We start from the raw sequence: 26,761 nt of genomic DNA on the forward strand, positions 1-26,761 counted from the left end.
AGCCACCCAAAGCATTTTCTTGGCCAATTAAGATAACTGTTCATATACAGTATTAACCTCACTTTTAAAAAACCTCTAGGAAAACAAGAAATTTACATTTTTCTCACAAGGGCCTTAAAGGAGGAGGCAAATGTTTCTCTGTACCACTCTGAGCATAAATTATAAATATCACATTTCCCTGGGTATCATTATTCCTCAAATTCTCCATCAATATATAGATGGGTTCTATATCCAAATTTTTAATTTGATTGTTTCTAACTCACAATCTATTTATTATATTACAAATGGGTATAACTTTAAAATTGTTTCATTCATAATGAAGTTAATTACTGTTCAAGATTCTACAGACAGTAAACTATGGTTGCAGAGTCTCATGTGTATATGGCTTATTTACGTTAGGTGTTTATAATTTGAGCCTCTGTTTCTAATCTTTCAATGTCAATAAATTGATTAGAAAGATCATTTTATGGAAGTTATATTTACACCCAAAGCTAAACTTTATAGTGGATCTTACATTTCATAAATAGTTCCTGAATAGTTATGAAAGACATTTTGAAACAGTAATTGTAGAAAATAAAGTCAAATACATTTTTTTTTTTCAGTTAACTAGAAATTCCTCATGATTTATTTTAGGATTAGGATTTCATAATGAGCATATCAGATTGCAGATATTTATTTATAGTTCTACTTAAGTAAACTTTATTTTGAATCAGCTGTTCTCAAGTTTACCTCAATTCTTTTTGTGTCTGATAATTTTGAGAACTCAGAAAAAAAAAACATTTATTTACACTGGATCTAGATCCTTTGAGCAGAATTTCCTTCACAATTGCTGGTAATGTGTTATCAAAGTCAATAATCATGTTAAAACTTGCATAACACTATTGACAGATAATATAAAAATAAATTTATTTTATCTCTTTTAATTTTAAAATCCTGTACTTTAGCTATTGTGACTGAATGCATCCTTATGGAAATTGAGCACACTTTATTTATATATCCTCAATTCAGAAAACCTTTAATTACATTTCCTTTCAAAGAGAAAACTTGTCGTAATTTAATGAGAAAATATGCCTTTGCAGTTTGAAGAATTAATAAAGTGTCAGCTTTTGGGAATGTAGGCTAAGTATATAAAATTAATACTTTTTGCTAATATTTTATACTGAAATATATTTTGCTTTAAAAATCTCAAAAATGTTATTTTATTTTAAAGGTATCTATCTTTTAGAAGAGATACATATGTAAATAGAAAAAAGTTGATATATTCAACCCATAATTACATAATTCTCAGTTGATTTATAACTTGATGTATCAAAAATACCTGCAATTTGTAATTACCATCATTACCAAAAAGTATCTAAAAGCAGGTTGTAGAGTATTGCATTTATGCCCAGTATTAATTCATTTAATTCACAAATGGTATTTGTAAAATATTTTCAAACTTAGAAAAATAATTATTAATATGGATTAATTCAATTAAACTTAACATTTTGTAAAATATTCCCATTATACACAAGTATAATGATCAATAAACTAACTTGCACAGAAAGTGAAGATTTTTACATTAAAATTATACTTGTTTTACAATTACTAAGAATGCCTGAAAACATTTTGGAAAAGACTAATGGTCTTGACTATTAATGGTAACAACTTATTGCATTTTTCTGCCTTTTTTTTCAATTTTGTTAAGTAGTTGAGTGTTAAGTTCTACTTTTCCTTTTATCTTCAAATAGACTCTTAAGCATATAAACTTGAATGGCTGACACTACCACCATGACAACTAAATTAACCATAGACCAGAAATTGACTCTATCAAAGTTGCTTTCTTGAATGTTTCGATCACGAGCTTCAAATGCTCTAAGTAGAGTTTGTATATGAACGCTTTTGCTTACTCTGGACTTGATGCTGTTGATGGATTCCTGGAGATAAATAAAATAATTTTACTATTAAAAAATTCAGAAATTTTAAATTAACTTAAAACAAGCTTCATGAGTTTTTTTTTTTTTTTTTAATCCAAATGTAATTTTAGGATGAATGGGGGCACAATTCAGTTAAGGGACAGTATTACTCATATTACTTAAAGAGCCGCTGAAGATAATAAAATAGTTCTCCTGGTATATTTAAATTATCGTTTACAGTTATTTAATAAAGTATAAAGACACTGTGAATAAGAAACTATTTGAGTAGTGTAGTGCCAGGAGTCTCATATACACTATCTTTTTCAGCTCATAAAATCATAAGAAAATGATTACAGCTTTAAAAAATCTGACTGCTTATTACCTTTAGGTATTTACCTATTTTTTAAACGCATTGTGTGTTTATAATGTTTTGTTGTTTGAATGTTAGTCTGACCAATGCAGTATGTAGCAAAATACCAAATGTTGTTTGGTTTTTTTTTTTGGTACTGAGGATCAAACTGAGGACCTTGTGCTTCTGAGGCAGGCGGCAAAACCACTGAGCTAAATCCCTGGCCCAATACCAAATGTTTTTTTTGTTTGTTTTTTTGGTATCGGGGATCAAACTCAGGTCCTTGTGCTTGCAAGTCAGGAAGCAGAACTGCCGAGCTAAATCCCTGGCCCAATACCAAATGTTTTTACCTCACAAAGTATTAGTGAAATCAGAAAATATTTAGTTTTTTATGTAGCCCGTGGGCTATATAGCAATAGTATTTATAATACAAAAATGTTCCGTATAACATTCATAAAACATGACTAGCAAGATGTACTCTAAGTTGCACATTTTCTGGAAAAAATAGAAAACTATGATAGGGTCCTGTATGCTTTAATAGAGCTGTATGAACATAAAGTAAAATTGAGATTTGAATGACATAAAATGCAGATAAAATGTTTAGTTCAATGCCTTTAACATTTAGGCCTCTGGATGTTTATGTTTTATTATTACTTTATTAAAAGATCATACTAACCAGGATGTCTTCCAGTTTCATCTCCAACATATCTGTACCAGTAATGTATTTCTTCCAGTCTTCTTGTTCTTGTGCCTGTTCTCCCATATTATCCAGGATTAATTCAAAGAAAATTACTTTCTCAGAAATGGTGCTGAATGTATTGTCAAAGCAGAACATGTAATCACCAACTTCAGTTTCTACACTGAATTAAAAAAATGCATGTTTTCAGTTATTTGTACATCTATTTGAGATCAAAAGGAAAACAACTACAAGTGAAAGAGAAAAAACATTAATTTCCTTAGTATTAGGAGGTAAATTATAGTTTTGGTGAAGAAGCAATCTGGAAACACATTCAAGTATTTGTAACTTAAACATGTGGCATTTACTTTTTAAATTATCTTATCTAATAATTTTTGGAAGATGATAGGATTAAAAACCTAAATATACCATAACTCATAAGAAATTTTAATATTTATACATTCCTAAAGGAATTTTATCATGAGTTCAGTTCATTATGCTACATGTATGTAGACTACCAATGTACCCTTTGAGATTAATGTGTAATTGTTTCTGTAGTAAATGTTTTCTTCTAGGCCTCCTACTATTTTAAGTACATTTTTTGTAATATATTTTTTGTAATATATTCTACAAAGGTTAAAGATGAGGTCTATACCCAGCAAACTGAACTTTTCAGTTGTATTACCTTTACTGAATAAATGCCATTCAAATAAACTGATCTTTGGTCTTACCACCTCACCATTCAAAATAACTGGCTTGGCCATAGTTGACTCGTTAGTGAAGTAGTTTCCTAAAGATTTTTTTATGGAAATAAGCTGAAACAAGCAAATTACTCTATGATAATGACATTTACTACTGTGGCCCCAAACCAGAAAACAAATAACAGTGTCCTTGAATGAATGGCAAAACCCATTTACATTTCTATAATATATCAATGAAATACCTGTTATCTTTATTCAGTTAATTATTTCACAAGAAACTACTGATACAACTAAAACTGGCCAAAAAAGATTACAAATGAACTGTATAGAAGCCATCATGTTTAGTGAAGTGTTTGAAAATAATATATATATATATATATATATATATATAGTCTCTTTTACACAGTAATAGAGCAACCATAATTTACAAAGAAGCTTTTACAAAATAAATACACTTAATGTGTACATTAAATGACTCTTTCCCGAAATAACAGTGTTACTATATTTTCTAATAAAGTTTTTTACTTGGATTAATGGATTTCTAAACTATTCCAGCTATATTTTAAACTGCTTACCACCTAATTCTATTCAGTATCTTCAAGGTTGGGTTCAACTGGAACTGGGAGATCTAAGCAGTGGGGATGTGGAGTCTGAGCTGCTTGTCTTTTATAGTCCTATATTAAAGTTCTGTTATAGCTCTCTAATATCCAGGACTTCATCATCTTTATTAAGCTAGAAATTAATGTAGGCTTCTTTTGTCTTAGAACATCTTTCCTCTACTTCTCTTTTGTTGACATGCAGAATTATATAATCATGTTTTGCAAGGGGAGGAGGCAAACTGTATTCTTCATGTCAAGATCTTCACTGAACCCAGAGCCAGTTGGACACCTGTTAGTTTTGGGGTAAGTGTGGTATATCAAAGGATGCGGAGCACTGACTATAATTTGTAAGGCCTAAAACAAGCAAACATCCCTCCAACTTTCTAGATTATGCCCTCTATTCTACTGTCCAGTGAATATATGTGAGGAGGTGCAAGCAAATGCTAAATTGAAAGAAAGGTACATATGTGTGCATCTGTGCTCTGGGCCCATTTCTGTCTTCACAGTGTGAAATGAGGACCCAAAGGCCAAGCTACTAAAACCTGGGGTGTGTGTGTGTGTGTGTATGTGTGTGTGACATATGGTGAAATTTTTCTTAAACATGTACCTTTCTTGAATGTCCCGCTAATGCCACATATTTAGTTCAGCAAAGAAAACCTGACTTGTTCCTTTGTTCTAACCTAAGAGCATTGTTTTCTTTTTTCCTTTTGGTACCAGGGATCGAACTTGGGTCCTTGCACCTGCAAGGCAGGTGGCCGCACCGCTGAGCTAAATCTCTGGCCCAAGATCATTGTTTTCTTTTTGGGCATGCCCTCTTAAGAGTTACATATCAATACTCTATCCATTAAAATGTTCAGATCCTTCTGGTTTGCCTCTCTCTAATCACTGTATTTTAACTCTTTAATCTATATTTTAACCATTAATTCATTTTTATGATGTAATTCCATATAATGACTACTAACTTTCCACACTGTATTAGGTCACACTAGAAAAACATATTTCAAATGGTCTTTTCCCATTGCCAATATGTTGACAGAACACTTAAATTTTCAAGAGGGTTGTATTATTTTCTGTGGCCTTCTGAATACATGTAACTCTCATTTTTTAATGTAATCTGTCTCTTTTTATCCTATTTCCAACTTATTGAGTTTTCTTTTTAAGCATAACTCTTTTGTTTAAGAGATAACTATACAATGGTGAATGCTTATTTATGCTTCAAATATAGTAGTAACAGCTAATACTTGTGTAACGCTTTATAATATATACACTGACTTCACATCTTTTCTTTATTTTAATCCTTATCATAATTGGAAGTTGGCATAATTTAACTTTTACAGGTAAATAAAATGAAGTTTAAACAAGTAAAAATATTTTCACATGATCATCACATAATCTGTTAACAGGCATGGATGAAGTTTGATTCCTGATTTTTCTGTTTCAAAGACAGGTTCTCACTATGCAGGTCAGGTTGGCCTTGAAATTACCATGTAGCTGAGGCTGGGCCTCTGGAGTGCTGGGATTACAGGCATGCACCACCATGCCCTGTTCAAGTTAATCTTTCTGTAATACTGCTCAGAACTTGCCCACAATCTTTGCAATCTCAATTATGACAAACTTTTGTCTTTTGGGGATATATTTACCTTAGGGAGGAGCCTGTGCAGATGCTGATGAATATAGTGGGGAACAATTTTAAAAGGTAAAAAACTCTGACATGAATATGAGATAATCTAACCTAGATGTAGGACATTTCCTGAGGAAAATTTTCTATTGCACTCTAATGTATACACTGTTACAATAACTGTTTAACTAGTAAAAATGACTATTCTGAAGGACAACATTTACTCTAAGCCTTCTCAATGAATGTGATACTGCTCAGAAATGGACAAAAAAAAAAAAATCTTAGGTATTAAAATGGTTTGTGGCCTCCAAAGCTCAATTTTATTCCTTAAAATTTAGTTTCTGTCATTGTGTTTTCCTGGTATCTCACAAGTAGCATGAATTCACAGAAAATACACAGTAAGTATGCAGTAATGATGTTATAAAACCATGGTATTCTCATTCATATACCTATCTATTCTATTCTTGGAGGATTCTTCAATTGACTGATTGCTTAATCTTGAAGTTACACTGGAAGAGGTAGTCTATAATATGCGTCTTGACTGACAATGGCTCCCTTGTGGATGATGTTTAATCTTCAAAGATTTTCTGGAGAATTAAAAGTAGTTTACTATTTAATTCTACAGATGTTACTCAATCCATTATTAATTATGGCAAATACTGAAAGAACTTTCAGTATTATCTGAATAACTAGTAGCTAGTTAGAATTAGTTTCCCATGCTGAGAAAAAATTAATTTGACTAAGAATAATTTTTTAAAAAATGCATGTAATTTTAGAATAATTTACTTGTGCTGAAAAATGGAACACTAGATTTTAATTACATTACTAATCTTATGTATTTATAGAAACTGCTATTATGTATAATTGATACATTGCTATATCTGCAAATAAATGCATTAAAAGTTATTCTGAAAAGTTTTTAAACTAAAACTTGCATTTAATATTAATAGTTTCCAATTTTTAAAGTTCTATAACTTGGGACTTAGTTATATATAATTCAAGCCGGGCGTGGGGGGGCACACCTTTAATCTCAGCACTTGGGAGGCGGAGACAGGAGGATTACTGTGAGTTTGAGATCAGCCTAGGCTACATAGTGAGTTCCAGGTCAGTCTCAACTACATAGTGAGACCCTGTCTCAAAAAAATATATATATATATCTATATCTCTATATATAGATAGATATAGATAGATAGATAGATATAGATATATAGTTCAGCTTTACTTAGCAATTCTTAATCTATACAATGAATAAAAAGAACAAACTTTCTATCTGCTGTATTTAAAGTACAGATATACATACAGTATATAAATAAATACGCAGTATATCTGTCTTATTAAAATGTCATGGGGAAAAGTATCTACAAAGGCTCCAAGAGGAAGAAAGTACAAATAGAAAAAAGTTGAAAAACTGACTGAAATATATGAGTTTCAGTGGGCGTATAACAAAAGATTAAGGGGCTAGGGATTTAGCTCAGTGGCACCATGCCTACCTCAAAAGCAAGGTCCTAAATCTGATCCTCAGTACCAAAACAAAACAACAACAACAACAAAAAACCCCACAAAATATAAAACAACTGATTAAGCAGGTATATAAAAACAAAATTCCTTACTATGTTATAGTTATTGCTACATTAATCTCTTTACTAAAGGCTATAGCCTTTAGTAGAATCTATTGCAAGCAATACCAAATATTACATAACTAAAAATGCATAAATTTCTAGTAGAATGAGATAAAAATCTAAAACAAGTTCTAGTAATGTGTTAGAGTAATATTAATTTAGTTGTTTAGAAAAAACTGTATTCATGTATTACTTCTCATTACAGGCATTGGTAGACAAATAGATATTGTTTAAGCTATTATTTCTGTTTGAATATATTAACCTTATTTTACCAGACTTTTTTGTTGTTGTTGTTTTGTTTTGTTTTTTTGAGACAGGATCTCACTGTGTAGTTGGGGTTGAGCTGGAACTCACTATGTAGACCAAGCTGGTCTCGAACTCACAGCGAACCTCCTGCCTCAGCCTCCCAAGTGCTGGAATTACAGGCATACGCCACCACGCCCGGCTTACCAGACATTTAATTCCAAGATCTTCAGAGGAAAAATCTATTTCAGTGCCATAACTGAGATTTTACAAAATCAACATAGCTAAAAATGAGAGTTCTGTTTAAATCCAGTTTTTAGAAATATTTTTAATTTGCTGTAGTGATTAACAGTGAGTTGTACTGCCTAGGTTTAGATACTGGCTTTGCTTTTTACTAGCTGGTAGCCTTCAGCTGTACTCACTTAGCTGTACACTATACCTCATTAGCAAAATGTTATTATATACCTCAGCATTGTGGTGAAGAATAAAATAATTAACACATAAAAAGCATGTACTGCCTTAGCATGTTAAAAGATCTCAATGTGAACTATAATAAACAATTATTTTTTTCTAATGGCTTAGCAAGAGGTAATTCTATAAAAGAAAGTGATAAAATACCCTTTTCCCCCCATTAATTTTGATTTATCTCTAAAGAAAAGCAGATAATGAGGGACCAAAAAAACTGACAAATTTTTTATATTCTGAAACTTAAAGATGAATTATTCTTGTTCATATACCTATCAAAAAGTTAATTTGTAGCATATCAATCTAAAATGACTTTTAAATAACCATTTTCCTATTTATGCAAATATTTTCCTGCATTCTATGTAGGCAAAAAACATTTTAGCTGGGTGTGGTATTGGATGCCTGTAATCCCAGCACTTCGGGAGGCTAAGCCAGAAGGATTGTAAATTTGAGCTCATCCTGGACAACTCTGTCTTAGTGAGATCTTACCGCAGAATAAAAGAGGGTTGGGGATGTAGCTCAGTGTGAAAGCCTTGGGTTCAATGCCCAGTTCACCAAAAAATCTATTTTAAATTAGTATTCTAAAAATATATGGTTGAGACTATTCCCCCCTCATTCATATATTTAGTTTTTACTCAGTATCAGTTACATGCCAGGCACTTTGGTTAACAAAAACCAATAATTATAATAATAGTACTTACAGTAGTGCTATGTGCCAGGGATGTTCTGAGCATCATATGGTAGCAAGCAAGAGTTTTGGTTCATCCTGTCTCCGCCCTGAATGTGTATCCCTGCAGACTTATTTAACATTTCTGAGTGTCCTTGTCTGTAAAATGGGGATTTGGAATCAAAGAATCTATCCTGTATTTGGAAGGATTGACTTAGAAGCATATGATATGCCAAACTTAGTTTATGACAAATAATATACTCTGAATTTACTCATCTTCCTATTGTAAACTCAGTTTAGTTTTAACATTAATATTGACTAAAGAATGTGCTATATCCCAGTACTTGGGAGGCTGAGGTAGAAGGACTGCTGTGAATTTGAGGCCAACCTGGGATATATAATGAGTTCCATGCCTGCACTATATAGCGAGACCCTGTCTCAAAAAAAAAAGAACGTGTTATAATGAAAGAGAATGGGACAGGGAAACACTAGTGAGATAAGTGACATGTAAGAAGACATGGTGTAACTTTTTGTCAAACTTTGAACCCAAAGAGAGGTAAGTTTTTTTTTCTATATGGTTTCCTATGGTCAGAAATGTTACATATACAAAGATCTATTGTAATCTTTTTTTCAAGAAAGAAGAATATGAATAAAATTGATACAGCCAGCAGTTTAATAAATCTTTAAGATAATAACCTGTAACAATACTTTTTATTTAAAATGGAAAGCCTGTGCTAGCCAGAAAGGCAGGTGTGAAATGCCATAATAAATTGAATACAATACCTACTAGGGAATAGTAATGTATTAAAGCAAAGAAAAAATGTAATCAAGATCAAAACAAAATGCCTAAAAAAGAAAATTAACTGGTTATACAACTGAGGAGGCTGAAGCAGGAGGATTCTTTGAGCCCAGAGATTCAAGTACAGCTGGGGCAATATAGCAAGTCTTTTTCTCAAGAAAGAAGTTAAAATGTAATATGTTTTAGTTTAGAAGATGACCCACCATCAAAGACTTTACAATTATTTGGAATTTTCTAATATTGGCTCTACTAAACTTCCCTGCCCTGCACATAGTTCTTTAGCCCAAAACCCAACTTACGTGTGAACTCCATCTGATTTTCTTTGTTCAAAAACTAAAGTTTTGCCTTCTGGAGAGGCAAGATGGAAATCAATATCTAATCCTGCTCCATCTAAAACCTGCAGAAGAGCACACAAGAAAAAAATAAGCATTATAAATTCTGAAAAATTATAAAGTAGATCAAATGATTTTTTTTTTTCTGAACCTAGTGGGGTAAGAAAGCCACCAGAGTTATGGACGGGCAAGAAAGGAGTTGAAACTTGGCTCTTCCTTACCCATTCCTGTTGCTATCACCTGAATTTAGGCATTGTGGATGCATTAAAAATACACTTTCCTAAAACAGAGCTTTCATTGAGGAGCCTTGCAGAGTATAGAGTAATACACACAGCAGTTTAAATCTGATGCTAGTTCTTTTACTTCATATTTAAGCAGCTTAAGACATGCTATATACATTTTTTAGTTTGTTTCAATAAACAAATAATAATTAGCTACCTTTTTAGCTGGCATCTCAGGCCTTTATGATCTAACTCCAACTGACTTCTTGAACACTTTATAAATTGTGTACTCCAATCAGGCCAGTCTACTTACTGGCCAGTAAATATGATTTGTTCCTGTATAATTCCAAAATATCCTTATACAGATGATAACAGCAGATCACAATTACAGATTATGTTATACATTGTTTTAAAGCGCTTTAGCTTTATGTAGATTAACTTATTCCTTTAAAACTCTAGAAGGTAGGAGCTGGGCGTGGTGGCGCATGCCTGTAATCCCAGCACTTGGGAGGCTAAGGCAGGAGAATCGCTGTGAGTTCAAGACCAGCCTAGGCTACATAGTGAGTTCCAGGTCAGTCTCAACTACATAGTGAGACCCTGTAGCAAAAAAAAAAAAAAAATGTTTTTGTTAAATAAAATAAAAATAAAGAGAAAACATACAAATAAATCTCTAGTTTCAATCACCAGTATAACCAGAAGAACAAACAAAACCAAAAAACTGTGATGCTAGGTTATACTTCAAAAACAATCTTTTCAACTGCGTGACCAGGGAAACAAACATAAAAAAATTAAAATCAAAGTGGCAAATAGAATTTTTCAAGGGGTTAGTTTGTTCACTACATTTACTCTGGAATCTGAAGTTTAATACACCCACGAGGATGGGATAAAACTATGAAAATGAATTATGTAGGGAGGAAGACATGAGAACTATTCATAATAACTGGGCTCTCTGAAGAATCAAAGCATCAGTAAAAGAGTGAAATTAGGGCTAGGGATTTAGCTCAGTGGCACTGCACCTGCCTTGCAAGCACAAGGTCCTGAAAAAAGAGTGAAATTAAAAGCCAGGCATGGTGAGAACCGGGGATTTAGCTCAGTGGTGCCGCCGCCTGCCCTGCAAGTGCAAAGACCAGAGTTTGATCCCAGGTACCAAAAAATAAATAAATAAATAAAATAAATAAAAATAAAAACAAAACAAAACAAAAAAACCAAAAGGCAGGCATGGTGGTACATACTTGTAATACCAGCAGTTGTGAGGCTGAGGCAAGAGGATTGCAAATTTGAGCCTAGTTTCAGATCTTTTTTCAAAATTTAAAAAAGAAAAAATTTAAAAGGGGCTAGAGCTGAAGCTCAGTGCCAAAGCCTTGGTTTCAATCCCCAGTACCTTTGGTCCTCTACAGAAGGTCTGAAAACAAACATACATAAACAGTGGGAAATTAGTAATCCATGTGCAGAAGAATGAAACTAGGCCCATTTCTTTCATGCTGTACATAAATCAAAATGGATCAAAGACTTAGACATTAAAAATGCTGGAAGATTACATAGGGCAGTGGTGGCAAACCGATAGCACATGTGCTGCAGTGGGCTGTTTATCACTAAAATCACTAGAAGGTTCACCATCATTGACATAGGGGAACACTTGAATCCATACACACAGCAAGGGCTTCCTGAACAGAACTCCAATAGCACAAGAAATAATTCCAAGAATCAACAAATGAGATTACATTAAAAAGTTTCTGGGTCTAGGGATTTGGCTCAGTGGTTTCACCACCGGCCTTGCAAGCTTAAAGACCCGAGTTTGATCCCCAGTACGGGGGCGGGAAGGGGGGGAGTTTCTGCATACCAAAAGAAATGGAATGAAGAGACAACCTTCAGAATGGGAAACATTGAGCCAGGTGTGGTGGTGCACACCTGTAATCCCAGCACTTGGGAGGCTGAGGCAGGAGGATTGCTATGAGTTCAAGACCAGCCTGGGCTACAAAGTGAGTTCCAGGTCAGTCTCTACATAGTGAGACCCTGTCTCCAAAACCAAAAACAAACAAACAAAAAAAGAATGGGAAAAATTGTTGCTAGCTACTCTTCTGATATAGGATTAATATCTAGAATGTACATATAGAAATAAAAATCCCTCACAAAACAAACCCAGTTTAAAAAAAAATAGACAAATGAACTAAACAGATACTGATGGCTAATAAGTACATGCAAAAATGTTCATCATCATTAGCCATTAGAGAAATACAAATTAATGCTGAGATTCCCTCTTACTCCAGTCAAAATGGCTATCAAGAACACAAATAAAAATGCTGTGAGGGCCGGGCATGGTGGCGTAGGCCTGTAATCCCAGCACTCGGGAGTCTGAGACAGGAGGATCGCTGTGAGTTCAAGGCCAGCCTGGGCTACATAGAGAGTTCCAGGTAGACTACATAGTGAGGCCCTGTCTCAAAAAAAAAAAAAAAAAAAAAAATGGCCCTTTATAAAAAAAAAAAAAAAAAAAAAAAAAAAAATGCTGTGAGGATGTGTGGGGGAAAAAATGAACATTTCAACATATTGGTACTATGTAAACTACTACAGCCACTTTACAAATCAGTATGGAGATTCCTAAAAAAATTAAAAATAAAAATTCCATTTGCTCTAGCAATACCACTCCTGGACATATTTCCCAATCTCATACATATCTATGTTTATAGGAGCACAGCTCACAATAGCTAAGCTTCAGAAATAGCCTAGATGCCTATGATAGTTAATTGTGGTGCCAAGTTGAACAAGAAACTCCTAGCAGATTAGCACAGTTCTAGGTGTGTCTGGAGGATTGCCTTACAAGAGAGGGAAGGCCTACTCCGGATGTCGTTGGCACCAAACAACAGGCTTGCAGCCTGGATGGAATAAAAAGGGAAAGAAGAAGGAAGTCTTGCTTTTTGCTTTTTTGGAGGGAGCTCCAGTCTTCATTGCCTTTTGATGTCCATCTTTAAGCTTCCAGCACAGAAACTTCACTTTCTAAGCACAATGTGCAACCTACCATCACAGACCTTTGGGCTTCCCCATATAGACTTGCACCTACTCTGCAGTGAGTTCCAGGCCTTCAACTTTTGACTGGTCCTCTGGCTTTCCAGCACACAGGTGGGTCTCCATCCCAACTCTGCAGACAGCCTTTGTAAGCCTACCTTGTAAATCCTTTATATACTATCCAGGTAGTAGACAGGTAGTAGATAGATAGTAGATATATGTATTACACACAGACACACACACACACACACACACACACACACACACAATCTGTTCCTCTAGTGAACCCTAACTTACCATGTCCAAATGTGATACATGTATATATATATATATATATATATATATATGATGGAATTTTATTCTGCCTTAAAAAAATAAAATTGTGTCATTTACAGGAAAATTGATGTAACTTGAGACCATAATGTTCGATGAAATAAGACACAGAAAATTAAATATCACTCAGGCTTATACACTTGTCATAGAATTATACTTGTACATTTACCTTGAAATAATTTGATTGTCAGTTTCTATATTTGATTGTATGAGGGCATGAATTAAATTTTTACTCACCATTGTATCCATAGCACCTAGGACAGTGCTAGGGACTCAACATTCAACAATGATTTAAATTTTAAATGAACAATTTATTTTATTCATAAGATATTACATAATGGTATTAAAAACATTCAAGAACTTGTATCAATGTAATGGTGGGCTGGTCAGTTACCCAAAAAGAGTTCTGCTAAAACCTAATAAGTAGGGCCAAGGATTTGGCTCCCTCACAAGTGCAAGGGTAAAAGTTCGATACCCCCAAAAAAAGTTGTACCAAAAAGAAAAAAAAAAAAAAAAAAAAAAGCCAGGAGTGGTGGCGCACACCTGTAATCCCAGCACTCGGGAGGCTGAGGCAAGAGGATTGCTGTGAGTTCAAGACCAGCCTGAGCTACATAGTGAGTTCCAGGTCAGTCTCAACTACATAGTGAGACCCTGTCTCAAAAAAAAAAAAAAAAAAAAAAAAAAAAAAAAAATCAAAAGAAGAAAAAGAGAAAGAAAACCTAAAAAGTGAAAAAAATGATAAAAATTTCAATAAGCTAGAAATGTAGCTCAGTGGTGGATTGCTTGCCATTAATACTCATGAGGCCATGTGTTTGACCTCCAGCATTGGGGAAAAAAATTCAACATGTCATAGCAATCAAGAGCAATGTTAAGAATATCTAATCAATAATATTGTAAAAACTAATGTTAGGACTCAAAATGATACTCCACAGTAAAGACCTCAGGAACAGTTTGTCTCTGTCTTTTCTCTTCCCATCTCTTACCCCTGTTCCTCTCTGTAAGCAAACCATACAAACTTTTACCCAAAGTGAGTCATAGAAACCATAACCTCTTTTTCCCTAAAACTAGCCATAAAACAAAAATATTGCTATAATTTTCCTCTGCCTTTCCATGTAACAGTTGTCTATAAAGAAATTCTCTGATACACTTTACTGGATTATAAATCATAAGACTCCCACTCTAGAAATGACCTTGCTCCATCCCCAGAAGGAAGAAATGCTTCACAGAGCTGAAGAAAAATCTAACAACGACACCTTGCTGGATTTCCCCTCTCAATCTATTTGTATGAGACCATACCCTTTTTGTTCAATTATACTTCTACAGGGCTATCCATACTTCATCGAATAAGAATATAAGCATAAATACAGATTGTACTCCCTACGGGTCAGTCTTTGGGTCTTCAATCTGAAGGCTCCTGTATTATATGAAACTATAATCACATAAATTTGTTTTACCTTTTCTCCTATTGAGCTGTCAGTTCATTTCAATGAAAGTAGAGGGCAGCAAGAACATTTTCTTCATTTCTACCCTAACTTTAAGACAAGCAGTTATTAAAATATTAATCATGGGGCTAGAAAATATAAACAAAGGGTTGAAAATAATCATCATCCTACAAATCTCTTCAACAGTAAGATTAAAGATATTAGGATCTGGGTGTTTGGCTCAGTGGTTCCGCCGCCTGCCTCGCAAGTACAAGAGCTCAAGTTCGATACCTGGTACCAAAAACAACAACAACAACAAAAACAAATGTAGGGAGAATGCTTTGGAGGAACAACAACAGCAACAGAAATCATGGGCTGGGGATTTAGCTCAGTGGCGCTGCGCATGCCTTGCAGTGCAAGGTCCTGTGTTCAAATCCTGGTACTGCCCCCCCTAAAATTAAGAGTCAACTAAAGATGCAAAGTATAAAGCTAAAGCATACTGAGATCATATCAAATTAAAAAGCTTCTGCATGGCAAAGGAAATAACCAACAAAGAGAAAAGATAACCGACAGGAGAGAAAATTTTTGCTATTTGGACAAAAGACTAATATTTAGAATATATAAGAACTCAAAAAAATCAGACAGCCCCCAAGATGATGAATCAAAAATGGGCAACTGAAAGGAACAGACACTTCTCAGAAAAATACAAATGGCCAATAAATACAGTACATGAAAGAATGCTCAACATCTCTAGCTATTAGAGAAATGCAAACTTAAAACAGATGCCATTTTACTCTAGAAAGAATGGCTATTATCAGATAACTACAAATGCTGATGAGGTGAGGGGGGTCTCCTTCTGCATGTTGGTGGGAATATATTATGGAAATTAGTATAAAGTTCTTCAAAAAAACTAAAACAGGAAATTCCATTTGACTCAGCTCTTCCCCTTCTAGGTATCTACCTGAAAGAGTAAAAGGCATCATATCACAGGGATCCATGCGTGCTCATGTTTGCAGAAGCACAATTCACAACAGCTAAATCCTGGTGGTGGCCTAATGTCCACTGACAGATAAATATTTTTTTTTAATGTAGTATTATACACAATGGAGTACTACTCTGCTATAAAGAAGGATAAACTTGAGTCATTTGTAGGTAAATGGATATACTTTGACAACATGTTAAGTGAAATAAGTCACACATAAGCTTAAAAACTGCAAGGGTTTCTCTTATATGAGAAACCCAAAATATAAATTAAAAGCAAAATAAATGATAATTGGAAATAGTGAGGTAGATCTTTTGTATATGGGAAGGCGATGAAGAGATGGAGGGAGAAGAGAGGGAGAGGAGGGGAAGGGGATTACAAAAAAAGAATTAAGATGTGTTATACACATGTACCAATGCCCCACAAGGAATGGATCATTATGTACCACAAACATGTACTAATAAAAAAAATTAAAGACCAGGGATTTAGCTCAGTGGTGCCACTGCCTGCCTGTAAGCGCAAGGTCCTGAGTTTGATCCCTGGTCCCCTCCCAAATCTACCTTTCAATGCCCACCATCCTGGCACACACAAGTAAACCTGGCGTTCCAGAGGCTGAAGTAGGATTCCAAGTTCAAGGCTACCCATGACTACACAGGGAGATCCTGTCTCAAAAAACAAAACATAACTACCTTTACATGGTACCAAGCAATCTGCTTTAAAAAAAAATGTATATATATGTATTTGGTACCGGGGGTCGAACTCAGGTCCTTGTGCTTGCAAGGCAGTCAGCAGAACCACTGAGCTAAATCTCTGGCCCCAATCTGCTTAAATCTTAAATGGTGTCCATCTGTATGTCTAAGATGACCAAGGTTTTGGGTCTCCCCAATTTTGTTTTCTCTTAATCCTACAGACTTAAAAATCTGGTACAGCCAGGCATGGTGGTGCACACCTGTAATCCCAGCACTCAGGAGGCTGAGGCAGGAGGATCGATGTGAGTTTGAGACCAACCTGGGCTACACAGTGAGTTCCAGGGCAGTCTGAACTACATAGTGAGACCCTGTCCCAAAAAATAACAACAACAAAAAAAAAACCCAACCAAACAAACAAAAAGATCTGGTACAGACTTAAAAATCTATGCTGGGTGACTTAGAATTTGGGAGGCTGAGTCAGAAGGATTGCTGAGTCCAAGGCCAGCCTGAATTATAAGATAGCAAGACTCTGTCTCAAAAAATAAATTTAAAAAAATATAATAAAACTTAGTATTAATAGTGCACATTATATACACACCTACAAAATTTCAGAATTATGTGTCTATTCATTTTGTCCACGTTCCTGAAATACCCCTCATTTCTTGCATTTCTGTCTCATTAAAGCATCTTTCAGATTTAATTTTATTTTCTTTGTAATTCTCTTATGAAACCCAGAAGGGGCCCTCCTCTGACAGCACTTAACCATACTTTATTGAAGTTACACTACCTGTTTATGAATCAGTAACTCAAGTTTCTTTGAGAACAAGGGCTATTTCTTTTTCTTCTATTTGCTCCCTCCCTTACAGCATCCCAGGCATAAATTAAATGTCCAACCCAGCTCCTGCTGGTGATGAACCCAGGTGAGCAAGGGCTACTATCACATAGTCACACATCCCCAGGATTTAAGTGCTGAGCTTCTGAACACTCCTGAAAATCAAGAAATGTTAAGTTCTAAGAAGAAAAAAAAAGAAATGTTAAGTTCTAGCCTCAGTTTTGCTGTCATTTTATTTTATTTTTTTGGTTTTTGGAGACAGGGCTTCACTATATAGTTGAGACTGACCTGGAACTCACTGTGTAGCCCAGGTTGGTCTCGAACTCACAGTGATCCTCCTGCCTCAGCCTCCCGAGTGCTGGGATTACAGGCATGCACTACCATGCCCGGCTTGCTGTCATTTTAGATGCTTTACTTCTGTGCTTACCTTATGTATCTATAATTCTACAATTTCTCTGGATAAAAATTCTACATAACTTTTAATTTTCCTCTATATATAATAGTACCCGGTATTTTAAAACATTCTTTACATTAGTTTCAAAACATAATATTTGATTATAAACTAACCAGAAAAAAATGGAAAATAAACCACACCAACGCCCCTTTTTTGCAGTGCTACTGGGAAACGTATTTGGCAGTATGGAACTGATGAGATGTGTTCTAAGTAGCGGGGGGAACAGGCTTGTAATGCCAGCACTCTGGGTAGCTGAGGCAAATTTAAGCCCAATCTGGACAACGCTGTCTCAAAATAAAAAATGGGCTGGGGATGTAGCTCAGTGAGGTGGCCCTGGACTGACTCCTCAGTACTACTAAATAAATAAAATAGGATGTCTTGTAAGAAACTGCCCCCTACCCGAATGACTATATAAACCCATGCAATTTATTATAATAGAGTATCATGCAGATATCAAAACAACACAGGGAAATGCTGACAACGTCCGATAAAATAAAGGGTACAAAGTTTTAATATATGTATGATCTGATTATATTTGATTTGAAAGAATGGATATAATACTGGGACGGAAATTTACCAATAAATATGGCAATAGAACCTTCCAATATATTTTAAAATCAAACAGTGATAATCACATGGTCACAATTCAAAAATTCTTAACTGAAATAAAGACAGTGAAGGTTTATAATATCGGAATTGGGTGAAAGTAGTGGTGACTCAACGAAGTGTCATCACTTCGTCCAATGATAAAGGAGAACGTATTGCAGTCTTGTATTGTGAAATTCTCAGTACTGGAGTGTAGAATGGGTAAAACAGCAATTGGTGAAGAAAGAAAAAGTCACCGACCTCACCAGTTCTGGCCTCTTTCCGACCGGAGAAAAGGGAAGAGGGCGGACAGTAGTCAATCGCAGGGCCAGGCAAACTTCTCTGTCCCGGGTCCCCTGGCCCGGCCAGAGCCTCGCCTCGCGCGCGCCTGCGCGGACCAGGCCGGCGGCCCCCTGGCCCCTTCACTTCCCCCGCGGTCCAGGAGAAGTTGCGCCGCGAGTGCGACGAGGTGCAGCCAGGCTAAAGGAAGGGGGCGGGCTCACGCTCCCCACTTACTTGGTACTCGATCTCCAGCGAGGCCTTCAGCGGCATGGGCTGGTAGAAACACTCCTTCTGGCCGGCCGGAAGGGTAAAGGTAAAGTCGCTGTCTAAGGAAGGCGCGAAGCCGGCCGCCCCCGGCAGCGGCTCTAGGGGCAAAGCGACCAGGAGGAACAAGGGGAAGGGCAGCCACATTTTGTCGCCCATCCTAGCCGGGGCAATATCGGGCAGAAGGCCGTGTGAAGATGTGGGACACCGGCGCCTCGGCTCCGCTTTTCCTCCCTGAACTCTGCGGCAGGGGAGCCCTGAGTCTAAGAAAACTTTAAGTGGCGGCCGCAGTAGCAGCAGCGGCGGCGGCGGCAAATGATGTCCTCCTCCGAAGGGTAGAGACTGAAGGCGGAGCCAGCGGTCCCTTTCCGCACCCTGCTCAGTCTTGGCCTCTTACCGCCGAGCGTGAGCACCGCCCGTCTCACACTCACTTGGCCGCAGGTTCCCACGGCTTCCCGTACACCAATGGGCGTCGCGGCCTTAGCTATGGGAAATGTAGTCCTGAGAGAGGTCGGAGATTCCCAACGGCTCCCGAGGCGGCTCGAGCTCCGCGCCGCCGGCGTTCGCTGGTTCTCAGCCCTCGTGTGTCTGAGGCTTCCACGCCGTAGCCCGGGAGAGGGTCCCAGCGCAGACGAGTCTCGCCGTGCGCCGTCGTCTGGTGGGTCTCTCCCCAGCTGGGGTGGGTGGTGAGGGAATGCCCCTTGGCGGGTGGAAACCGGCACGCCGCGGGGAGTTTTCTTTCTTTCTCTAAAGTACCTTTCGCCGCTTGGCTTGGACCTCGCTCTTGCTGCACTTAGGCGATTCAGGGTTGTAATTTATTTGCGGAAAAACCCGAGAGGAGATTGTCAGCTTTTGCTCCAACTCTCTTAGATGGCTATAAGATCGACTGTGGCATCTAGGAAGTCTTTTTTCGACTACAGCCCAGCCTGTCACATCCTGAGGGTATAAAGGATACTGTGCCCGTCCTTCGAAGGGTGAGTGTACGTCTGTACTCCTACAAACGAATTGTTGACTGAGCCTAAAACATGACGTCAGATAGACGATGTGCCTTTTCGCGTCTGTACAAGCAATGAAGATACCCCGACTCCCGTGCCCCAAGTAGTGGAGACTGAACCCATTTTCTTCGAACAAGTCACTGAATTGCCCTGGCTGGGCTGGACTTTGCTATCTTCCTGCCTCAGTCTCCCAGAGTGCTGGGATTGTCGTCACGCCTGCCTAAGATAGTTTTTTTTTTTTTTTTTTTTTTGGTAACAACTGTAAATTGTAATGAGCAAACTTAGTAAATAACTCAGAAGAAAAATGAAAATATTTGAATATGGAATATATTCATTGCTACTTCAGAAGAGTTACAAAATTCTTACATGAAAGTACACAGATGTTGAACATAAAACCTCATTTAGATGAAATACACAGTACTGAGCGACATTTGAAACTATCCAACTACACCGTTCTTTAGCTTTATCTCCTATAGGAAGCTAGAGATAGAGCAAAATAGGTACCTGATCCATTGACTTTTATCTGGGAGTCTTATTTAAACTGAAGCAAATTTGTGTAAACAAAGGAGGAACGGGATAGAGTCTGCTAAGATTACAAAGCATCTCATTTAATTTCTTGCCTCAGCTTTTTTGAGTAAGGCGAGGGTTTTGTTTTTAACCTTAAATCCTACTTAGGAAACGTTGAGAGGGAAGTAAACGTGGCAAACTTTCTCAGCCAGATGAAAGGAGAAAAAGGCATTTTCTTGTATATCATTTATTCGTCGAAGATAATGAGTTTTCAGTGGTTCTACCACCTGCCTTGCAAGCGGAAGGACCTGAGTTCAATCCCCAGTACCAAAAAAATAAAAAAGAAATGAAAGGAAAATACTGAGTCTTTCTAAGTACATTACAGTCCTGAACACATGACATAGGAGTGCTGGCATCTTTGGAGATTGGGCTGTGGTCATAGTTTTAAGAAATCTGAAAAGAGGAATGAAGTAGACTATACTGGAAGATTTGTAAGAGTAGTAGAGATTCTAAAGATTTAGTTCTTTATTTTGATAATTATTACAAAATGCCCCTTAACGTTTTTTTTTTTTTTTTTTGGTACTGGGGATTTAACTCAGGACCTTGTGCTTGCCCAGGCACGACGCCACTGAGCTAAATCCCCAGCCCCCCAACATGGGTTTTTTATGTGCAAAGGGATTTAGTGGTTTCATAATCCTGGAGATACTCCTCAGTTGAAGAAACAAAAGCTTCATATAGTAGTTCAACAGTTGAATTGCCAAATGTCATTTTGCTCTTTGGTTATGACTTGCGGGTGTGTGTATGTGTTTAATTTTATAACCATTTTGAGTGTTGCATGCCTGTAATTGCAGCTACTCCCAGCTACCCAGAAGTCATGTCATGTCACAAGTTTGAGACCCTCCTGAGTACCCTGTCACAAAGCAAAAAAGGGTACCTCAGTGTTATACTCTGCTGAATTCAGTCCTCAGTATTGGAAAACAAAAAAACACCTTATTGAAATTGACCTCTTCTTTGTTGTTTTAACCACCACAAAAGTTGTCACATTTGGAATAGAAAAATAATGAGTTAAATTTTTATTACTGTGAGAATATTTTGACTATATTATGGAATATCTCAGGTAAGATACAAGAAATTAATTTTTTTTTAAGAAATGGAATCAGGTTCATCATCCTGTTATAATAAAGACAATGAAGAAGAAAGTTTGCTTGCAGATGTTGCGTCATTAAGACATGAACTGAAGATAACAGAATGGAGTTTGCAGAATTTATGGCAAGAGTTATCCAGGTAAGTAAGTAAAATTATGTACAGAATTCATAGTATGACTTTAACTTATAAGTATAAAATGTTTAGATTTAATTGTTTTATGTGCCTCTGGAATAAGATGTAGTTTTCTTTTTCTTTTTTGGGGGAAGGGTACCGGGTCCTTGCTCTTGTGAGGCAGGTGGCAGAACCACTGAGCCAAATCCCCGGCCCCTAACATGTAGTTTTCTGTATTTTATTTTTTTATATTTTTGTGGTACTGGAGATTAAACCCAGGGCTGTCAGTCTTCCTGTGACCACTTGACAGACAACTCAAAGGAGCAAAATTTATTATGGCTCTAGGTTTCAGAGGTTTCAGTCCATGGTCTGCTAGCTCCAGGACAGAAGCATTATAACAGGAGGGCATGGCAGAGAAAAGTTGCTTACCTCATGGCAGCCAGGAAGCTGAGACAGCAAGAGAACAGGAGCTAGTTTAAGAAACTAGAGATGAATCTATCCTTCAGAGGCACAAGTGACTTCTTCCAACTGGGGCCCACCTCCTAATAGCTCATTTGGCCCTCATGATTTAGGTGCCTCTGTAGGCACTACTTCTAAATATTACTACATTGTGATCAAGCCTTCAAAACATAAAAATCTTTGGGGACACTTCATATTTAAACCATAAAATCACTGAGCTACATTCTCAGACCTACTTATTTGTATTTTGAGATAGGGTCTTGCTAAGTTACACAGTCTGTTCTTGAACTAAATATCCTCCTTTGTTAGCCTCTGGAGTAGCTAGGATTACATGCACATGATACCATGCCTGTCAATTTTCAATACTTTTGATCCTAAATTAAAGAAAAAAACAAAAAGCAGGAATACCCGAGAATCACTTACATATTAAGAAAACACCCATAATATATTAGGAATCAGTATAAAATATACACTTGAGGCATTATTAATCATAATTGCTATGACTGCATTTAGAATCCTAAGTAACCCTAGCATAGAGGCTCAGTAAATACATTGATCGCTAGTTTAAAACTATGGTTTATTCTCAGGCATGGTTGTGCATCCCTATAATCCCAGTACTCGGGAGGCTGAGGTAGGAGAATTGCCATGAGTTTAAGGTCAGCCTGGGCTACACTGTGTATTCAATACAAGCCTAAGCTACACAGTGTGACCCTTTCTCAAAACAAAAAAAATCCACAAAAAATAAAACTATATTTCACTTATGTTCATAACTATGGGTCTAATTGTCAACATCATTTTTTTCTATTATCTTATTTACTATATAGAAATTTGTAGTGAATACTTATATTAAAAACTAAAATGTATTTTTTCTTCTTTCTCTAGTGCTAGTCCAAGTGAAAATTCCGATTTTGCCTCTAATCCTTCAAGGTTTGGAAAATTTATTTTGGAAGATCTTATTCAGCCTAGCCACCCAGGACTTTTGAATTGCTCACCTTATAAAAACATTTGTAAAATGTCCAGTAGCAGCTCTGATTTTCAGAAAAAGCCAAGAGATAAGGTTATTGTTTTTAGAGTTAATTTAAAATAGTTTTAATGTTAGACAGGTCTATTTAAAATGCTTTTCTTTGAGTTTTGCTTTAAATGTCTTATTCATGTTTTCTATAGTCTTTTTCTGTATTGTTCAAGAATTAAAATGTAATTGTTCTGTTCATGTCCTAACAAAAACATAATTATTTTGAAGTATTCTGTAAGTTTTTACAATTTATTAAATACTCTCATGGAAAATTTGTACAATCACTGCAGACATATATTGCAGAATCTTTACTCCTTTGGCCTTTTGCCAGTACCAATATTGGCCTTTGCAGTCCCTCTAACTTTCTTCATTCTGTTGCTGCATTCCTTTCACTGCTTTCTTGAGGTCTTTTTCTTCTCTTACAGGCCATGCTTGCAAGTTCATATTTGGGTTCATTTTTCTTTGCATAATCCAAGGAATCATAAATTGTGCCAAAGCCAGTTATCTTGCCACCACCAAAATGGATTTTGAATCCAAATACAAAAATGACATCTGGGGGCCAGGGATTTAGCTCAGTGGTTCCACTGCCTTGCCTTAGAAGCATAATGTCCTGAGTTCGATCCCTAGTACAAAATAATGACATCTGGTGTGGTCTTTTACCTTTTTCGAATTTCTGTCTTGGGTACTATTGCTTTCCTAGGGTGAAGGCTATCCGTGATCATTTGTTTCCTTTGAAGTAGTCAATTGGTCATGAACTTCCTCGTCCTGATAGTTACCATGTCATTCATGATGACAGCAGATCCTCAGGCAGCTAGTGATGACCAACTATTTTGTTTTTAAACTTATATATTTATTGTTGTTTTGCACTTAAATAATATCCTTTTCTCAAGTAAATTTAAATCCCCTGATTTTAGCATTATGCTCTGAAAATATTAGGTGATCAGTTATTTATTAATTAAAGTATATCTATCATTTAGCTTGAGTCAGCTGCTATGTGGACTTGTCTCTTTCAGTACCCCTAAGATTGTCAGTGATATTAGAGATGGCTTCTTGCTCTGGAACTCTTTTCCTCTTATTGTGTCATATTATCTATCTCCCTGTGTTTATCTCTCTTCCTCTCTCTCTCTCCCTCTCTCTCTCTTTTTCTTTTTTTTTTGTAACAAAGTCTTGCTGTGTGGTCCAGGCTAGCCTTGAACTGTGTGCCCTAGGTGGTCCTCGATCTCAAAGTCCTCTGGCTTGTGCCTTCTAAGTGGTAGGATTACATACATGTGCCACAACCTGGCTGTTGCTGCCCTTTATTTTCTTATCCCCAACTCACATACACCGATATGATTGCATGTGTGTATATCATAATACTTTTTGGTGAAAGTTTGCTTATTATGCTTTGGAAAGCCAACGATTTTTTAAGGTTGCTGCATAATGAAGCTATTTGAGCTTACATTTTAGAAAATAGATTCAAATTTCATGCCTACAAAAGCATATATATTCTGGGACCTTTGATCTATATCCTAATTCAAATTACTGATCATTCTTATTGTACATACACTATGGTTGAAATCACTGTTTTACCACAAATAAAATCCTATGAAAACCACAAGTCAAAGAGAAAAATATTGGTAATGTTTTTTGAAGACAAAGGCTAATCTCAAGCATTTAAAGAGCCAGATAGAAAAAAAAAAAAAAGAAAGAAAGAAATGGTTTAAAAAGACATGAATGGAAAAGGAAATGAAAATGATCTTCAAATAGTAAAGTGTTCAATTTCACTTATAATAAGAGAAATTAAAAATGAAACTATATTTAGTACTAGTTCTTACCTGTCAGATTGTTAAACATCTATATATCACACTGTCTTTTGTGGTGATGTTGGGATACACATTGTTGGTAGGAACACAAAGTTAAATAAACCCAAAAAAGAAGCATTTGGTGATATTTACCTGGAAAACTACCCAACACATATACCCAAACAAGTATAAAATGAGGCATTGAGTGTCATAACAAAAGATTAGAAATAGCTAGCTCCAGTGTCCAGTAGTACATGACTGAATAAACTATTTAGTTTGTTCACACAGTGGAAACTGCAACTGATTAGAGAAATTGCCAGTATATATTGTTCAAGTAAAAAGTACAAAGTACAGAATATAGTATTCATAATATGCAAGTTTTGATAAAGAAGTGAAGGAAGTCAGTAATTTTTTTTGTTTGTTTGTTTTTGTTTTTGTTTTGTTTTGGTTTGGTTTGGTTTTTTGAGACAGGGTCTCACTATGTAGTTGAGACTGACCTAGAACTCACTATGTAGCCCAGGCTGGTCTCAAACTTGCAGTGATGCTCCTGCCTCTGCCTCCCAAGTGCTGGGATTATAGGCGTGAGCTGCCATGCGCAGCTGGAAGTCAGTAATTTGTATTGCTTGTGTACATGTGTAAAATCACTGAAGACTAAAAAGTTATAAAAATGATTGTCTAGTAGAAATGGGCTAGAGATTTCAGTGTATGCCTTTTCTTTATATAATTTTGACTTCTTTTCTCTTCCTCCTTTTCCTCTTTTTTGATTTTTTGAGACAGAGTCTCACTGTGTAGTTCAGGTTGGCCCTGAACTCACTGTAGTCTAGGGTGGCCTCAAATTCACAGCAATCCTATTACCTCAGCCTCCCAAATGCTGGGACTACCGGTGGGCACTAAGTGAGGCTGAGGCAGGAGAATCACAAGTTTGAGTCCTGCCTAAGCAACTCAGTGAGACTGTCCAAAATAAAAAATAGAACTAGGGATGTAGCTCAGAGGTTGAATGCCCCTGTGTTTCATCTCATTTACTAGGGATCTATTGAATCAGCCTATCTATTGGAGGAATTTGGGTTTCTTCTATTTCTTGTGGCTTGTGGACAGTGTAGTTATGGATATTTATATATACTCAGATACAAAAATCTCAGGTTTATATATAGTTGTGATACTGTTTCTTTTAACACATTTATTTTTCATGGATAAGACCCAGCAATGCCACTGTTTCCCAAATGTATACTTCCACCAAAGGGGAAATAATACTGATTTTTGTCACATTTTCATCAGTACTTAGTAAATATTTTAACTCACTTTTCTGAGCTTGTAAGTCATTTTAATAATTGTGTGTTATTTTCACAGTATTAACCATTAAGTAATTGATAATAGATTGTTGTTTTTTACTTTCAGATGTCTTTTTTGTCTTCTACTCCTGTGGATCAGGAAATTAAAAGTCTGCGAGAAAAACTTGATATACTTAGGCAACAGAATGCTTGTTTGGTCACACAGAATCATTCTTTAATGAGTAAAATAGAATCGATCCACTTTGAACTAACACAATCAAGAGCAAAAGTATGTATCTTGAAGTGTTAAGAATGCCAACAGAAAGTAGTTGTAATTTTAAGATTTGTAATTGGAAAAATATTCTTTGTATTACCTTAGTGTATTATACATATTTATTATGATACTGTCAGTGTTATAAAATTAGTTTCATATCTGAAAATTATTTAGGAGAGAAC

The 26,761-nt window shown here is 36.1% G+C and overlaps 2 protein-coding genes and 1 pseudogene across 10 annotated transcripts in view; 1 reads left to right on the forward strand and 2 right to left on the reverse strand.

Annotated features, from left to right (window-relative positions):
- Positions 1–97: 97 nt before the first annotated feature.
- On the reverse strand, positions 98–19,538 carry Tmed5 (transmembrane p24 trafficking protein 5). The gene is made up of 4 exons (XM_010644903.3): positions 18,997–19,538; positions 9,931–10,028; positions 2,921–3,104; positions 98–1,916 (listed from the first exon to the last, which is right to left on the reverse strand). Exons 1-4 carry the CDS (start codon positions 19,183–19,185, stop codon positions 1,698–1,700), a joined length of 690 nt encoding a protein of 229 aa, XP_010643205.1. The 5' UTR covers positions 19,186–19,538; the 3' UTR covers positions 98–1,697.
- Positions 19,539–19,542: 4 nt separating this feature from the next.
- Positions 19,543–26,761, forward strand: part of Ccdc18 (coiled-coil domain containing 18) — a 114,182-nt gene continuing 106,963 nt past the window's right edge. For 7 of the 9 annotated variants that reach the window (XM_010644895.2, XM_033758153.1, XM_010644890.2 and 4 more), the window contains exons 1-5: positions 19,607–19,684; positions 19,897–20,000; positions 21,677–21,812; positions 23,127–23,301; positions 26,433–26,594. In XM_010644895.2, the coding sequence (XP_010643197.1) occupies positions 21,679–21,812; positions 23,127–23,301; positions 26,433–26,594 (471 nt within the window). In that variant the 5' untranslated portion in view covers positions 19,607–19,684; positions 19,897–20,000; positions 21,677–21,678. Of the gene's footprint in view, positions 19,685–19,896; positions 20,001–21,676; positions 21,813–23,124; positions 23,302–26,432; positions 26,595–26,761 lie in introns of those variants that run through there. The other 2 variants (XM_010644892.2, XM_010644898.3) reach the window with 2 other exon arrangements.
- Positions 23,565–24,044, reverse strand: LOC104876719 (annotated as a pseudogene).

This window comes from Fukomys damarensis, unplaced genomic scaffold (assembly GCF_012274545.1).
Source record: "Fukomys damarensis isolate Sample0158 unplaced genomic scaffold, DMR_v1.0_HiC HiC_scaffold_33, whole genome shotgun sequence".
Lineage (NCBI taxonomy): Eukaryota > Metazoa > Chordata > Mammalia > Rodentia > Bathyergidae > Fukomys > Fukomys damarensis.